The sequence below is a fragment of the Canis lupus genome, chromosome 7 (assembly GCF_048164855.1).
Source record: "Canis lupus baileyi chromosome 7, mCanLup2.hap1, whole genome shotgun sequence".
NCBI classification, from domain to species: domain Eukaryota; kingdom Metazoa; phylum Chordata; class Mammalia; order Carnivora; family Canidae; genus Canis; species Canis lupus.
Window position 1 is genome coordinate 35233066 of NC_132844.1, and position 17471 is coordinate 35250536.

At 34.0% G+C, this 17471-nt stretch overlaps 1 protein-coding gene across 13 annotated transcripts in view; it reads right to left on the minus strand.

Annotated features, from left to right (window-relative positions):
- The window catches only part of SENP6 (SUMO specific peptidase 6), a 118062-nt gene that overhangs the window by 6453 nt on the left and 94138 nt on the right, over window positions 1-17471 (minus strand). For all 13 annotated transcript variants that reach the window (XM_072832311.1, XM_072832307.1, XM_072832310.1 and 10 more), the window contains 4 exons: window positions 13074-13196; window positions 11836-11928; window positions 7405-7835; window positions 1160-1263 (listed from right to left, as the gene is read on the minus strand). In XM_072832311.1, coding sequence (XP_072688412.1) covers window positions 1160-1263; window positions 7405-7835; window positions 11836-11928; window positions 13074-13196 — 751 coding nt within the window. The remainder of the gene's footprint in view (window positions 1-1159; window positions 1264-7404; window positions 7836-11835; window positions 11929-13073; window positions 13197-17471) is intronic.

Sequence of the window (17471 nt, forward strand, 5' to 3'; positions counted from 1 at the left end):
GCCCTGAGCCAAAGGGAGACGTTCAACCGCTGAGCCACCAAGCGGTTCTCTTGAGGCGTCCCAAGAGAAGACAATTTAATGACACTCTGTCTTATTTTAGATTATCTTGAATGTAAAACAAGGCTTTTCCTATTCTTTAGAACGCTCTGGCAACCTTAAGATAATCAACAATAGAATTAATAATAATACACAGATTAGCTTGTTCACATAACCATTATAATCAAAGGAGCATAAGAATAGCACTCATTATAAACCTTGAATGTAATCCATATATATGCAGGTATAAGTTGCAGAGAAAAACGGTATTTCTTAGACATACATTGTTGAGCAAGGGATATTACAAAAAATGGCTTTTTTCCACAGGAGGATTGTGCAAAAAGGAAAAATGGTGCAATACAAAGCTATCTTCAATACTAGATAAAGTTTTTCCTAACAACTAAAGAAAGGTCAGAGATTAAAGAAATGGAATGCTGTATGATTCTTAAAACTTCTCTTTCAATATGAAACCCCCTTTAACTGAAGTCATAAAATATTTTCAAAAATCTATTTTATTCTTGGTGTAAATAAAATTTATCAGAGCAAATGAAACTCTAAGGAAATGAGAATTTATCTATGTTAGTTCTAACTAAATATTATATGCTTCTACCATGGTTAATATACATTAAAATAGAAAGGAAAAGAATCACTGAAAGCGTGGAAAAAATAACTTTCCTGTGCTCAAGCACAACATAACCAAGTATCTACATTTGCCTCCTGACTAAGTTAGACCAAAGATTAAGTATGACCCAGAAATGCTTTAAAAGAGGAGGAGAAAGGGATGGTAGGGCTAGTGGGAGTGGTGGCTGGGTTCAGGTAGGAAAATCAATTTTATATTAAAACTTTTCTGAAGTAGGTAATAATTTAGTCTGCAATTGCAAAAACTACAACAAAAACCCTAAAAGAAAAATAAAATCACACTATACATTTATCCTGGCAACTTTTGAATTAAAAACTTAGTTTGTGCTTTGAGATGAGACTCAAATTCAGAAGGCATGAGTTACTGGTTAAGGAATTTCTTACAGAACTCCAAAGAAAAACTTAATTAGATAGAATATTGGAGCTTTCTTTTCTTTTCTTTTTTTTTTTATATTGGAGCTTTCTGCTTAGCATTAGGCTTTACCTGGTTATCCTGATCTTCTGAGAAGTCGATGAGTTCATCTTCAAGCATTTTGCTACCTTCAGTTGATTCATCACTATAGTTTAGCCTAATTTTGCTTAAGCCATCTATAGCAATAAGAAACAGTATAAAATTTTTAAAAGGACATGGACATAACTTATAGTATGTTAAAATTAATGGTAGCAATTAATAATATAGTAATTACAGATAAAATGCTGCTTTAACATGTAATTCCACAAATGTAACTTATTTTTAATAAAAACCTGGATTGACACATCAATTACAAAGTTGCTTCTACAACTCAGACCCTAAAATTCATTAAAATTTAACCTAGGTATCAATTATATCATAAATATATGTATATATAAAACATTAAATATAATGTCTATATATACATTATAAGTATATGTATTAAAACATTTTTGTGCTAGGTATGCTAGATAGATTTAGTAACAGAGACTACAACAGTCTAAAAATAACCTAATGTCCAATAACAGGAATGGTTAGCTAATTGTAGAACATAAAATATCACAGTTTTAAAACTATAAAATTATGAAAAATTATCTAATAGAGACTAAAAATTATGATTAAGGTTTTTTTTTTTAAAGATTTTATTTATTTATTCATGATAGACATAAGGAGAGAGAGGCAGAGACACAGGCAGAGGGAGAAGCAGACTCCATGCCAGGAGCCCAACGTGGGACCTGATCCCAGGACTCCAGGATTGCGCCCTGGGCCAAAGGCAGGCACTAAACCGCTGAGCCACCCAGGGATCCCCATGATTAAGGTTTAAACAGATTTGTTTTTGGACAACTAATAGAGAGTAAAATACAAAAATTAAAATACTCATGACACTAGGATAATAGCTCTGGATGAGTTCCCCAACTCTGTATATTTTTCCCTCTTTTTTAAAATTTATTTTTATTTTGGAAGATGGAGGGCAAGAGCATACAAACGAGGAGTGGAGGGACAGAGAGAATCTTAAGCAGGCTCCAATGCTGGACCTGATCTTATGACTCTGAGACCATGACTCAAGCCAAAATCAAGAGTCAGACACTTTACTGAGCTACCAAGGCACCCCTGTATATATTTCCTTCATGTTTCGTTATGTTCATTGACTTTTCAATAAATAAAACCAGCCAAACCAAATTTAGATGCTAGTAGTATGAAATGACTCAGAAAAAAAGTTTGAAATGGATTTTATTTATTTTTATTTTTGAAATGGATACTTTTAAAGGTCAGTTTCAAGAATCTAAATCCATAAATATAAAATATTTTGCTGAAAGACACTAATTACACGTGATGTTTCAAAGGAATGTAAGATTTATATGAAAATAATGAAAAGTGAGGTACTTTAATACCAAATTTAGTAATCTGCTTATTAAAAAGTATATCTTTTCTACTTTAAGAAGTATGACATGGGATCCCTGGGTGGCGCAGCGGTTTGGCGCCTGCCTTTGGCCCAGGGCGCGATCCTGGAGACCCGGGATCGAATCCCACGTCGGGCTCCCGGTGCATGGAGCCTGCTTCTCCCTCTGCCTATGTCTCTGCCTCTCTCTCTCTCTCTCTCTCTGTGACTATCATAAATAAATAAGAATTAAAAAATAAAAAAAAAATCTTTAAAAAAAAAAAAAAAGAAGTATGACATTAAGGGATTTTAGACAAGATGAAGTTTATTTTTGTATAAGTTATTAAAGGAGAATTAAAATACTAATAGAGGCAAGATGGAGTGGTAAGACAGCAAAATAAAACATGCTCCTAAAAAGAAATCTCTCTCTCTCTCTCTCTAAATGTTGATTGGAAACATACTATTTAAATAATAAACACTTTGGTAAATATGTTTGTTACATGAAAAATAATAATCTCTTCAATTTTTTTTCAAAAATCTATTTTTATGTTTGTTTGGAACTAAAATACCTATATTTGAATAAAACTTGTCCAAATCCTCAGGCAATTCCAAATCAATTATAATCAAGTTAATCTAGCAGCCAATTATTCATATCTATAGAAGTTGTATAATATAAATATAAACCTTACACAAATAAAATATATGTGCATTTCAAAAAAGGGAGAAAAATAATTTAAATAGAATAGTCAATTTTTTCATGCAGTAAACAAATGTCCTGATGTACACTGAGAGGTGATAACGCAACTGTTTTTTTTAATCAGTCACAGTTCCTGAGAATTTCTCATATAGTTAGATCCTCTGAAGATTCCAAGTGTGATTCCAGAGTTTAAAACATACATTTTTCATGTGCCATAGCAAGACAACATTTCATATGGTGCCCAACTGAAAAACTAGCAAATGAAAGTACTGATACCAAACATTATTTTCCTACAATTGCCCTTAGCATAATCCCTATGAAAAGACACAATTCCCACTTCTGACATGAGGAGTCAAAACTTGTAATTCTATATATTTGATAGTTAAAACAATATTAAAACACCTATCTAAAATGCCCTGTTTAAGGGTGCCTGGCTGAGTCAGTGGAGCGTGCAATTCTTAAGCTTGGGGTTGTAAATTCAGACCCCATGTTGGGTGTAGAGATTACTAAAAAACATATAAACATATAAATAAATATAAATAAAAAATAAAACAAAATGCTTTGTTTAAATTCTGTTAATTATATTCCTAGGCAAAACAGAAATCAATTATTGAGATAGTAATCATAATCACGGAAATTTTATAGGCTCTTCTTATCCTAATTTTTAATATGCTATTATTTTATATAGGACAGACTACTTAACCAACCTCTCTAACAGTAAAAGCACCTCTAGAGAGGACTCTTATTTAATGTACTTTTGGGTGAGTGATCCCTTGGAAGCATCTGATGAAAGCACAGAAATGCAGACTTGCTCTAGAGCACTGTTTTTCAAACTGTGGGACACTATCATCATTGGATTAAGGCAAACATCAAAAAGAATAGAAAGTATCAGTGTATCACACCCAATAAAAGGAAATCAACTCCCCTTATGGAAGATATTGTTGATATGGTTGCATGCATACTAAAAACAAAACAAAAAACAAATACACAAACTATAGTTTAAAAAAAAGGATAAACAGATACTAAAAAGGCAAACTTCGTAAACAGAGGATTCTTTACTTTGATCTCTTCTAGGATTTGTGAGGATATTTGCTTAAATTTAACTGGGTATTACTCAACTAGAACATTAATTTGAAGGAGAGGGCCACTAGGAGTTTCTGGGGTTTGTGTGTATGAAGCCGTAGGCTTTGTCCTATTGCTTTAAGTCATGAACTTTAATTCATTTTTAATTTGAATTCACATTATAGTGTATGAGGTCAGTGATCAAAGAGGAACTTTAAAGAAAATAGTTCCATGGAAATATAACCCACGTCATACAATTTACTCATTTAAAATGTACAATTCAGTTGTTTTTATGTATTTGCACATATGTGCAGCTACCATCAGAGTAAATTTTATTATTTTACAAGTATTAACTTGGTGGGGGGGGGGGGACATGCAAGCAGGGGGAGGGGCAAAGGGAGAGGGAGAGACAGTCTTTAATAGACTCAGTGTGGAGCATGGAGCACAACAGAGGGCTCAATTTCACTACCCTGAGACCATATCCTGGGCCAAAACCAAGAGTCAGATGCTTACCCGACTGTGCCACTCAGGTGCCCCTCATCAGAATAAGTTTTAAAACCTCATTAAAAAACCCTGTACCTGGATCCCTGGGTGGCGCAGCGGTTTGGCGCCTGCCTTTGGCCCAGGGCGCGATCCTGGAGACCCGGGATCGAATCCCACGTCAGGCTCCCGGTGCATGGAGCCTGCTTCTCCCTCTGCCTGTGTCTCTGCCTCTCTCTCTCTCTGTGTGTGACTATCATAAATAAATTAAAAAAAAAACAAAAACCTGTACCTTTCAGTTATCATTTCCCCCTTCCTCATATTCCTATCTGCCACACCACACCAGCCCTAAGTAGCTACTAATCTACTCTATAGATTTTCCTGTTCGGGAGATTTCATACAAATGGAATCATGTAATATATGGTCTTTTGTGACTACTTTCACAATATTTTCAAGACTCATCAATGTTGTAGCATGTATCAGTATTTCATTTATTTCTATGAGCTAGATATATCACTGATTATCCATCTGTCCATTGAACATCTGGGTTGCTTCTACATTTTTGCTACTACAATGTTACAATGAACATTCATCCCCACTGTGCTTTTTTCTTGGATATATACGTAGGAGTGAAATTGCTGGGTATTATTATTAATCTACATTTAATTTTTTGAGGAATTATCAAATGGTCTTCCAAAGAAAGAAGCTGCACCACTTTACATTCCCACTAACAAAGGTGGTTTATTCACATTCCCACCAATAAATGTTAGTATCTGACTTTTTGACTGTAGCCATACTAGTGTGATATGGAGGAGTATCTCATTGCGGTTTTGGTTTGCATTTCCCTTATGTCTAATGATGTCCATCATCTTTTCATGTGCTGACAAAACGGTTTTCAAGGAAATGAGAAACAATGCACACTGCCTTGAAGGCTTACTCTTCAGAGTGTCAAAATGGCAGTTAATCTTTAGTATGACTGTATACTGCCTCTCATTTTTTTTCTACTCAAGTATTAAAATACTAAAACTGAAAAATAATAGAGGCAGCAGTTGGTGATTACCCACTTTGTCTATCTTCATTCCATTTCTTGCCTAATGAAAGACTGAAAAGGGAGTCGAAAAGTGAGTCAGAAAAGCAAGTATTTATGTGTTTGGCTTTTGATGTACTTTTTGCTGTAACTGCTAAATTTCCCCCTTCTGCCGGTTATCTTATACCTTCCAAAGGGCACAAAGATCAACAGTTTAGAGCTAGCATCAGATTTATGCAGCTGGTATGTCAAACAAATAAAAAATATTTTTATAAAACTCAACAACAGCTTAAGTTACTAAAATAAGGTGGTAAAAGTACCAAGACTATATTCTGCATTCTTAATTTTAAGATTTTATTTGGGGGGGGGGGGGGAGAGAAAGGAGGGGAACACAGAGGGAGGAGAAGGAATCTGAAGCAGATTCTGCACTGAACATAGAGCCTGACGTGGGGCTTGATCCCACAACCACAAGACCACGACCCAGCCAAAACCAAGAGTTGAATGCTTAACCAACTGAGTCACCCAGGTGCCCCAGCATTCTTAATTTTTGATAGGTTCTTTCTGAATTCACATTAATTTCTTTCGTTTTAAATTATTTATTTATTTATTTATGATAGTCACACAGAGAGAGAGAGAGGCAGAGACATAGGCAGAGGGAGAAGCAGGCTCCATGCACCGGGAGCCCGATGTGGGATTCAATCCCGGGTCTCCAGGATCACGCCCTGGGCCAAAGGCTGCACCACCCAGGGATCCCTGAATTCACATTAATTTCTTCTATGCCTTATTTTAACTTTTTTCTTCCAAAGAAAATTTATTAGATTTATTCATAGTTTAATAAGCAAGGTATATGTCATAGCATGTTACGGATTTTTTGAAGTAGATTATTTTTCTTTTGAGATGGACAGAAAATTACACAATTGATTTGATATGAAGTTTAAGTACGGAAAGAGAAACTTTAGATCTAACAAAGTACTAGGAATATGGAACTGATTCAAGGGGAAAAATTCAATTCATTACACCTGAATGGAAATAAAAAAAACAAAGATTGGACCAGTGCCCTTCTTCCTATTAAAACATGAAAGGGAGTAAGGAATAAAAAACTAACTTTTCATTTAAATGTGAACAACTATTTTGGAGGAAAAGGTTTTAAATTCTGACCCTTGCTATTTGATCTCTATTTGCTTACCTGTAAATTGAGAAGAATGAATTAATTTGTCTTAAAGATCTAAGACTGTCCAACTACTGTTTGTGCCAGATATTAGTAAACTGCCTATGAAATAAGAATAAATCCAAGTTGCTATAAATGAAAAATGTAGGCCTTGTACTACAATTTTAAAAACAAAAGGCACAAGGGAAAGTTTTTGGAGCAATAGCAAAGTTCTAAATCGTGATTACTGTACTGTAGCAATTACAAGACTACACATATTTATCAAAGCTCACTGAGCTATACTTAGAAAATGGGTGAATGTTGCTAATAAATAAATCGTATCTTACTAAACCTGACTTTTAAAAAAAAGTATAAAAAAAGTAGAATAAAATAAAAAAAAAAGTATGCCCTAAAACCTTAATCCTATGTATAAACAATCCAATTTATTCTGAATTCCTTGATTCTTTTGAAACATTTAGAAACATACCTGTATGATGCATAGAATTTAAATATTCATTCTGTAGGCCATTTTCACTTTTAGTCCTATCAACAACTTTCTGGCATGTAGATTCTCCTTTATTCGATTCTTCATTTTCACTTGCCGTCTGATTTACTTTTTTTAGACTACATTTCACACTGCCCGTGTTTCTCCGATAATGAGGGTCACTTTCTTCCTGTTCAGCACTTGAATCAATTCCAGCTACACAATGTTTTCTGTTTAGCATCTTCTTAATTACAGGCTTGGCAGAAGAGTTTTGCGAACAACTGTCCATTTCACTGGCTGAAGGAGAAGAAATACAACTGTCCTCTACACTGGAACATTTTTGCAGTTCCTTATTTTCATGATAATGAGGATTCGGTTCATATTTTGGTTTTTCCAAACCAGGGAAGCAAACCACAGCCAAAAACCAGTGTGCACTGTAAAAAAAACAAATGAAAAAAAACAAATGAAACTATTGAATATATTATTAGAAGAGTTTATTAGGCAAAAAATGTCAACTGAAATATTTTCGAAAGCTTTTGTCAACAAATTTCAATTCTCAAATGAATCCACTAGTTTATAAGATCATTAATAGAATACAATGTCTATTTAAAAACAATATAGAAAAAAATTAAAATTAAAAATAAAAATAAAAACAATATAGACACAGGCAGAGGGAGAAGCAGGCTCCATGCAGGGAGCCCGATGCGGGACTCGATCCAGGGACTCCAGAATCACGCCCTGAGCCAAAGGCAGATGCTCAACCGCTGAGCCACCCAGGCCGTCCTCCCTTAACTGCTTTTTGAATGAAAAATTCATTTCTATTTTTAAGCAATTTAGGAAAAGATAAATTAGATCACTGTGATTCACCATTTCCATTTACCTTCCTCTTGACCTATTTATGTCAAAGGACAGAAAACTAGCCTCAAGATTAAAATGTTTTCAGAAGTCTAAATAGACTGTATACTTTTGAACATTTTCTAAATATTGCACATATATAGCTTTTAAAAAAATTTTACCATGTCTGTTTTTCTTAAGAATAAGGTTAGGCATTGCTTAATGTTGAAAATATTAAATAATTCTTTGTCTTTTTTATTTTATTTTATTTATTTATTCATGAGAGACACAGAGAGAGAGAGAGGCAGAGACACAGGCAGAGGGAGAAGCAGGCTCCATGCACCGGGAGCCCGACGTGGGACTCGACCCGGGGTACCCAGGATCACAGCCTGGGCTGAAGGCAGGCACTAAACCGCTGAGCCACCAGGGCTGCCCAATAATTCTTTGTCTTATGCTATATTGGTATATATACACTAAACTGAAACAACATATTTATTTTAAACATTATTACAAAACTTCAGGATTAGTAGAGTTCCAGTTATCAGGTGGGTGCTCTTGATATAGCTGAATTCAGGTATCACGGTTTCTAATAATATGTTTTAAGCCATGAGTAAAAAGCTGTACAGCTAACATTGATTAATATCCATTAATCTAATGAGGAATTTTATTAAGGGCTTACCATATGCTAGACAGTGTTACATGCTAGGATACAAAGAACAGGCAAGAGATGTCAGAGAACTTATTAGTTGAGTACAGTGTCATATAGTAAGGTGTCCAATAGATGTTTGAGGAGTGAAAAAATGCATATCTTGACATGAATGTGTTATTCTATACTCTCATTTTTACAAAATGCTGAATTCCTCCAAGGTAATATGAAGAAACACTGTCTCTTCATCAGATAGCATAAACACAAGGGTGACAGAGCCTGGCTTCATCCTCAGCATTTTAAAGGCCAGATGGAAGAATGCTTCTCTCCTGTTCTTAGTTATTAATCCTCATTATCCTAGGAACTTAGGTCAGGCCAGGGTAGTAGAAAGAGCAATACATCATCTTCCTCACTTCACTATAAAACATAGCTGACTATAAGTCACAGCTCAATGTTAGAAGAGTTAAATGGTGTTTTAAAAATTGGTTTAAAGTGATATAATATAGTAGTTCTCAACCTAAAGTCTATAACCTAAATCTATCACAGTTTTTAATATTTCTTAGCTCTGACAATATGTATAAGCCATTACTTTTCTGTTGTACACTTAAAAACTAAGAAAAATTCTTTATTTAGCTGAAAGAAGAAAAATGAATCAGATACATCTGAGGTTATTTTCAACCTGTAAGAGACAGGGCTTTGCTTTTATGATTCTTTTAACAGCAGGTACACAGTGACCTTAATCCAACCCTAGGAGAAGACGACAAAACAAGTAATTTCACTTAAGATTGATTGGATCTAAATATTAATATTTTTTCCTTATCAATTTTTAACAAGTAGCTTACAAACTTTAAAGAAACTACCACTATCAGGAAAAAAATAAAAATAAAACAAAAAGCAAAAACACATAAGCCTATCTAAAATAATTAGTGAATAGAGGGCACTTGGGTGACTCAGTGGTTAAGCATCTGCCTTTGGCTTAGGGCATGATCCCAGTCTCCCTGGGATCGAGTCCCACATCGGGCTTCCTGCATGAACCCTGCTCCTTCTCTGCCTATGTTCTGCCTCTCTCTCTGTGTCTCTCAAGTATAAGTAAATAAAATCTTTAAAAAATAAATAAATAAAATAAAACAAAATAATTAGTGACTAGAAATATCTGTGCTTTACAACTTCAAAAACAAAACAAAACAAAATGAGCCCTCAGGATCTGTAGGCTATTCTTCCATCTACTAATGGCATAGTTCTTTTGTAGAATCCTTTACTGACTTTTCATCTTTGTTCATTCTCTTTCATCAAGGTAACTGGAAGCATTCGTCATAGCTTCAATCCATCCCAGATAGGAGGAATGTGCCTCTATTGCTAAAGTGTGTATCTTAAATTTTTATAATTCATTTTTGACAAATAGTATCTTAAATATTAAATATTATTCATTTTTAACAAATAGCTATGTATATCTTCCTTTTCAGCTAAGCAGACAGATCACATGTTATTCTTTATGACAAATTACTGTTAAGAAACCTTATTTTTGAGGATAATGAAGAAATTAAGAATTAGTTTTAAACTTGGTTTTTAATTATGATAAAATCTTTGACTTAAATATATAGATCCTAAGAAGCTGGGCTTTATAAGCCATTACTAGTATTTTGACCTAGCCTAACTATCTTTGGCTGGGCTCATTAGAGAGCACAGGTCTTATGATTAACGTTATGATTTTTAAATAAACAGAATTGGATTCTAGTATTGAGTGAATGTTTTTCACAGTGGGGGGAAAAAAAGAGCACATTCAGAAGCTCGCCTGGCATAGCTAGGTTTATCAGATACAAACAATCTCATAGAAAACCAACCTCAGACAAACTCTGGAAACATGATAGACTGAGATAAAGCAAGGCCACTTCTCAGTTTGTCTAAGCAGAGACAAGCAAGGCCACAATGCAACCAAAAAAATATCAAATATTTCCCTTTCTTTTAAATGGGTAATGCTACTTCTTTACCGAAGCAAACAACTGTTTCCTTACATCTTCCCCCAAACTACCAAACCAAAACCCAAATTCTGTTACATGTGCTTTCTCTCTCTCTCTCTTTTTGTTGGCAACCATGGTGTGTATTCTCTCTTGAGGCAAGTAATAAGCCCAAGGTGTCGAACTACAAGTGTATTCCTGGGAATTTTTGCCTGGAAGGCACAGGAAAACAGAAATATGAAATCTCTCAAGTCTAAATTGCAGAATAATTCTATCCTATGCCTCTCTAGTCACTATGGGAGAATGCAAAATATTTAACCACCTCCATTTACTTAGAAAATAGTTTCAAGTAGGCAGCATGGTTTTCAAATTGAACATGACACAAATCTGGCTATCTTTTGATTAAAAGCCAAAGTGTTTTCTTTTTCTTTTTAAAAGACTTTATTTATTCATGAGAGACAGAGAGAGAGAGAGAGAGAGAGAGAAAGAGAGGCAGAGAGACATAGGCAGAGGGAGAAGCAGGCTCCATGCAGGAAGCCCGATGTGGGACTCCATCCTGGAATTCCAGGATCACACCCTGAGCCAAAGGCAGATGCTTAACTGCTGAGCCACCCAGGTATCCCAAGTCAAAGTGTTTTCTAAAGATTCAAAATTTACTATGTGACCTACTCATTATTCTGTATAAAGAAGTATGCTTGCTCTTTAGGATGTTTGGTAGACAACAGTACCACATTTTTTTTTGGTAGACAACAGTACCACATTTTAAAAATGACATTATTGTACACTGTTAAACAAAATTAGATCTCTTGCTAGTCTTTAGAAAATTCAACATATTACATGATTCACTAAAAAATTGCATTAATTTTCACAGAATACACAGCATAAACATAAACACATAAAACAAATTTCAGAAAGTTTAAAAAAGAATGAATTCTTCAACTCATATACACATTTTCTAAAAATGGCCTTCACATTTACATAATGAAAATTCTTACTCACGCTTCATTAAGGGGTACAAAAATAAAATCCTTCTCAAAAATATCTACATGCCGAGTCCATGTTTTTACTCTCCCATGTCGCTTTTGCTGTATTCTACAAGACAAGAGATAAACTATCACCTTCTGAAATTCTAATGCTTCAGCTTATATGCAGTCATTTATAAATTATGAAGACTAAGATGTAAACAAACAAAAGTGTTGTATAAGGTGATTTAACAAGTAGCGTAAAAAAAAAAAAACAGAACATCTCAGATGAAGCTAGGAAGGTGTGAAACCAGCTATCACTGAGTCTGCAAGACAGAATTATTTAATTCCCGCTACTATTTACTAAGTGAACCCAATGCTACTATTTTTATTACTGCATATCAGCAACTATATTGAGAAATGTATCAGATCATCACCTATGATGACTGAGAAGAGAGCAGGTAAAGTGAGCATTATAAAAGACAAAATAAAATAGATTATGAACAATGGCCAACCCAATCACTCTCATGAACTCTTAAGATGTAAAATTAGAAATCACTGAAAGAGTGTAAAATATTATTTATATTATGCACAAGAGCCATCAATTCAAGACAATTGACAGCACTTATGGTATTTTTTTTTAAAGATTTTATTATTTATTCATGAGAGAGACAGAGAGACAGAGAGGCAGAGACACAGGCAGAGGGAGAAGCAGGCTCCATGAAGGGAGCCCGACGTGGGACTTAATCCCAGGTCTCCAGGATCACACCCTGGGCTGAAGGCAGCGCTAAACCGCTGAGCCACCGGGGCTGCCCACTTATGGCATTTTGTATACATCTTTTGACCAAGTATCAGTGCAAATTAGAGTTGGATACAATCACTATATAGAGAGGAATTATGAACAAACTGATTAAGGCCTAATATGTAGAACAGTGTTTCCTTTAACTCATTGGAGAATTATCCAAATAATTTATTAAAGGTATAGATTCACAGGTTCCTCTCTTAAATATGAATGGAACAGAGCAATTTGTACCTAATAAATATCTAAGTATTTTTTTAATTATCAGGCATCTTTGGGGAATATTAATTTAGATAACAGACCAAATACCTTTATGAATTCTAGGTATTCTTGAGGCTTTAAAGTATTATGAATTATATAAATTTTGCTAACTGATAATAGAATTAAAAGATGTTGACTCAATGGAAGTACTTTTTTATTAAATTAAACTTGAGTGACTTCCTACATCTGTTAAATATCCTCAGAGCTTGACTTACGATAAATTAGTTGTCTCATGAAGATTTCTTCTTTCTCTCTGATTAAGGCGTTTATAGAAAAAAGAACTGAATATATGAATTCGGTCAGCTTCTTCTTTCTTCAGTTTTTCAAGCACCAAATATCTATTTTACAAAAAAAATCCAAATATAATGTATTTAAGAGTTTATACTAATAAGAGTCAAACAGTGATCAAATAACTATTCAGGCACCATCAACCTCTATTTCTTACAATTGAAAGACTTTATTAGCAAAATTTGCTTCATAATCTAGACAATGGTAACTACTAGATTATTTTCAAGGAATGAAAGGTAATATTTGAGAGTATAACTATGTAATTTGCAAGATCTGAGCTTGAAGACTCAAATAAATAAAATAAAATAAAAAATGAAGGAAAAATAACCACCACCATAAAAATACAGAGAATTGTAAGAGACTATTATGAAAAACTATATGCCAACAAAATGGGAAACCTAGAAGAAATGGATAAACTCCTAGAAATGTATAACCTTCCAAAACTGAAGAATATATAATTAGAACAGACTGATTACTAGGAAACTAAATCAGTAATCAAAAAAACTCCACAAATATCCAGGACTGGATGGCTTTGCTGGTGAATTCTTTTAAAATTTTAAAGAAAAGTTAATAACTGTTCTATTCAAACTATTCCAAAAAACAGGAGAGAAAGTAAAGCTTCCAAATTCATTCTACGAGGCAAGCATCACCCAGATACCATTTAACCAGATAAAAATACTACAAAAAAAGAGAACTACAGTGCAATACCTCTGATGAACATAGATACAAAAGTCCTCAACAAAATATACGCAAACCAAATCCAGACACATTAAAAAAAATAATTCATCATGATAAAGAGATTTATTCCTGGGATGTAATGGTGGTTTAATACTCACAAATCAATCAACATGATGCATCACCATTAATAAGGGAAAGGATAAAAAACAGATGATCATGTCAATAGATGCAGAAAAAGCATTGAACAAAGTACATCATTCATGATTAAAACTCTCAACAAAGTAAGTGTAGAGGGAATATACTTCAACATAATAAAGGCATATGAACAAACCATAGTTAGCAACATACTCAATGGTGAAAACAGAACTTTTCCTCTAAGATCAGGAACAGAATAAGGATGTATACTTTCAAAATTCTTATTTAATATAGTACTAGATGTCCTAACACAGCAATCAGACAAGAAAAATTGAAAAGCAACCACATTGCTAAGGAAGAAATAAAAATTTCACTATTTAAAGATGATATGATACTATATGTAGAAAACCCTAAAGACTCCACTGGAAAGGGGCACCTGGGTGGCGGTGGCTCAATCACTTAAGCATCCAATTCTTGATTTTGGCTCGGTCATGAGTTTGAGCCCCATGTCAGGCTCTGCACTGGGCATGGAGCCTGCTTAAGATTCTTTTCTCCCCCTGACCCCTCTTCTTCCATCTCTTAAAAAAAAAAATCAAAAAAACTACTAAACTGATAAATAAATTCATCAAAGTCACAGGACACAAATTTAATCTACAGAAATCTGTTGATTATACACCAATAAGGAAGTAGAAGAAGGAAAAATTAATACCTAGGAACATCTTTAACCAAAGAAGTAAAAGACGCATACTTTGAAAACTACAAAACACTAATGAATGAAACTGAAGATGATGTGAACAAATGTAAAGATATTCCATGCTCATGGATTGGGAGAACCAATACTCTAAAATGTCCATACTACCCAAAGCAATCCACAGATTTAATATAATCCCTATCAAAATACCAACTTTTTTTTACAGAACTAGAACAGATAATACTAAAATTTGTATGGAACCACAAAAGACCCAGAATAGCTAAAGCAATCTTGAGAAAGAACAAAGCCAGAGGTAACACAATTTCAAATTCAAGAAATACTACAAAGTAGTAGTAATCAAAACAATATGGCACCAGCACAAAAATAAACACATAGATCACTGTAACAGAATAGAGAGCCCAGAAATAAACCCACACTTATATGTCAATCTACAACAAAGGAAGCAAGAATATACAATGGGGAAAAGAGTCTCTTCAACTAAGTGTTAGGAAAACTGCATGGCTACATGCGGAAGTATAAAACCGAACCATTTTCTTATACCATACACAAAAATAAACTCAAAATAGATTATAAAGATCCAAATGTGAGACTGAAACCATAAAAATCCTAGAAGAAAACACAGGCAGTAATTTCTCTGACATCATAGAAACATTTTTCTATATAACTCTTCAGGCAAGGGAAACAAAAGCAAAATTAAACTCTTGGGACTACACCAAAAAAAAGTTTTACACAGTGAAGGAAACCATCAACAAAATAAAAAAGTAATCTACGAAATGGGAGAAGATATCGTATCTGCAAATGACATATCCAACAAGGGGTTAATATCCAAAATATATAGAGAACTAATACAACTCAACATGAAAAAGAAAAAAAAATCAAATAATCCAATTAACAATGGGCAGAAGGCATGAACAGACATTTTCCCAAAGATATACAGTGGCTAACAGACATATGAAAAGATGCTCAACATCATTAATCATTGGGAAATTCAAATCAAAATCACAAAGAGATATCACTAAATTCCTGTCAGTATAGTAAAATAAAAAAACACAAGAAATAACAAGTATTGGTGAAAAAGTGGAGGAAAAGGAATCCTCATGCACTGTTGGTAGGAATCCAAGTTGGTACAACCACTATGGAAAAACAGTAGGAGGTACCTCAAAATATCAAAAATAGAATTACCATATAATCCAGTAATTCCACTACTGAGTATTTATCCAAAGAAAACGAAAACAACAATTTGAAAAGACATATGCACCCAAAGGTTTTTATCACAGCATTATCTACAATAGCCAAGACATGGAAACCAACCAAATTACCCAAATATGAATGGATAAAACTGTGGTGTGTGTACACACACACACATCATGGATTATTACTGAGCCATCAAAAAGAATGGGATCTTGCCATTTGCAGCAACATGAATGGACCCAGAGGGTATATGCTAAGTAAAATAAGGCAAAGAAAGACAAATATATGATTTCATTCATGTGTAGCATTTAAAAAACAAGACAACAAATGAAAAAAAAAAAAAAAAGAAAGAAAGAACCTCCTCATAAGACTTGTAAATACAGAGAACAAACTGGTGATCGCCAGAGAAGTGGGTGGGTGGGATAAATGAACTAGATAATAGGGATTAAGAATACACTTATCTTGATGAGGACTAATATATAGAATTGTTGAACCAATATACTGTACACCTGAAACTAACACAACACTGTATGTTAAGGAAATAAAAACTCATTGGAAAAAAAGTTTGTTTCCTACTTACAGAATTAGAAATGGAAAAGAATGAGCAGCTCTGGTAGTATTTGAATACTTATTTTAACATAGTGAAGTTTAACAAAAAAGTTTCCTTTTAATTCACTTTTAAGCATGTCACGAGACAAATATAAACAACTTTTTATTTTATTTATTTACTAGATTTTTGTTTATTCAAGAGAGGCTCAGAGAGAAAGGCAGAGACATAGGCAGAGGTAGAAGCAGGCTTTCTGTGGGGAGCCCGATGTGGGACTTGATCCCAGGACTCCAGGATCATGCCCTGAGCCAAGAGCAAACACCCAACCACTGTGCCACCCAGGCATCCCAAATTTTTATTTTTAAAGATATATTTATTTTATTTTAGAGAGAGAAAGCGCTAAAGTGCAAAGTGGGGGGAGGGGCAACCATGGAGAGGGGAGTGAGGGAGAAAACCCCCAAGCAGATTCTCTGCTGAGTGGGGAGTCTGATGTGGGGCACAATCCCAGGACCCTGAGATTTTGACCTGAGCTGAAATCAAGTTGGACACTCAACCAACTGAGCCTCCCAGCATCCCATAAACATATTTTTTTAAAAACATGGATTTTGTTAGGTTTCCTTTTTCATTTAGAATATTTTTTTGCATCAGAAAAGGCAAAACTTTTAGATAATTTAAGTTTAATGTAATTTTAAAGTGCTACTATAAAATGGCAAGGAGCCTCCTGAAAATGTAAAGAATTTTGAGTATATAAAAATACTATAAAATCTCTTATCACACTATAAATAGTAAAGATTTAAGTATAAATAAACCACAATGAAAACAAAATAGGGTTTCAATTTATGTCTTAGATCCAACTATATGCTTTAGAAAGCAAAACTTATTTTAAATATAAAGAGTTAAAAGTAAAGGGATGAAGAAATACATACCATGCAAACAAAAAACCAACAGAAAGCTGGAGTAACTATATTCATTTAGAACAAAGCAGGCTTAAGAATAAAGACATTATCAAGAATATAGCGGGACATTACAAACCATGAAGGGTTGATTCTCCAAGAAACGTAA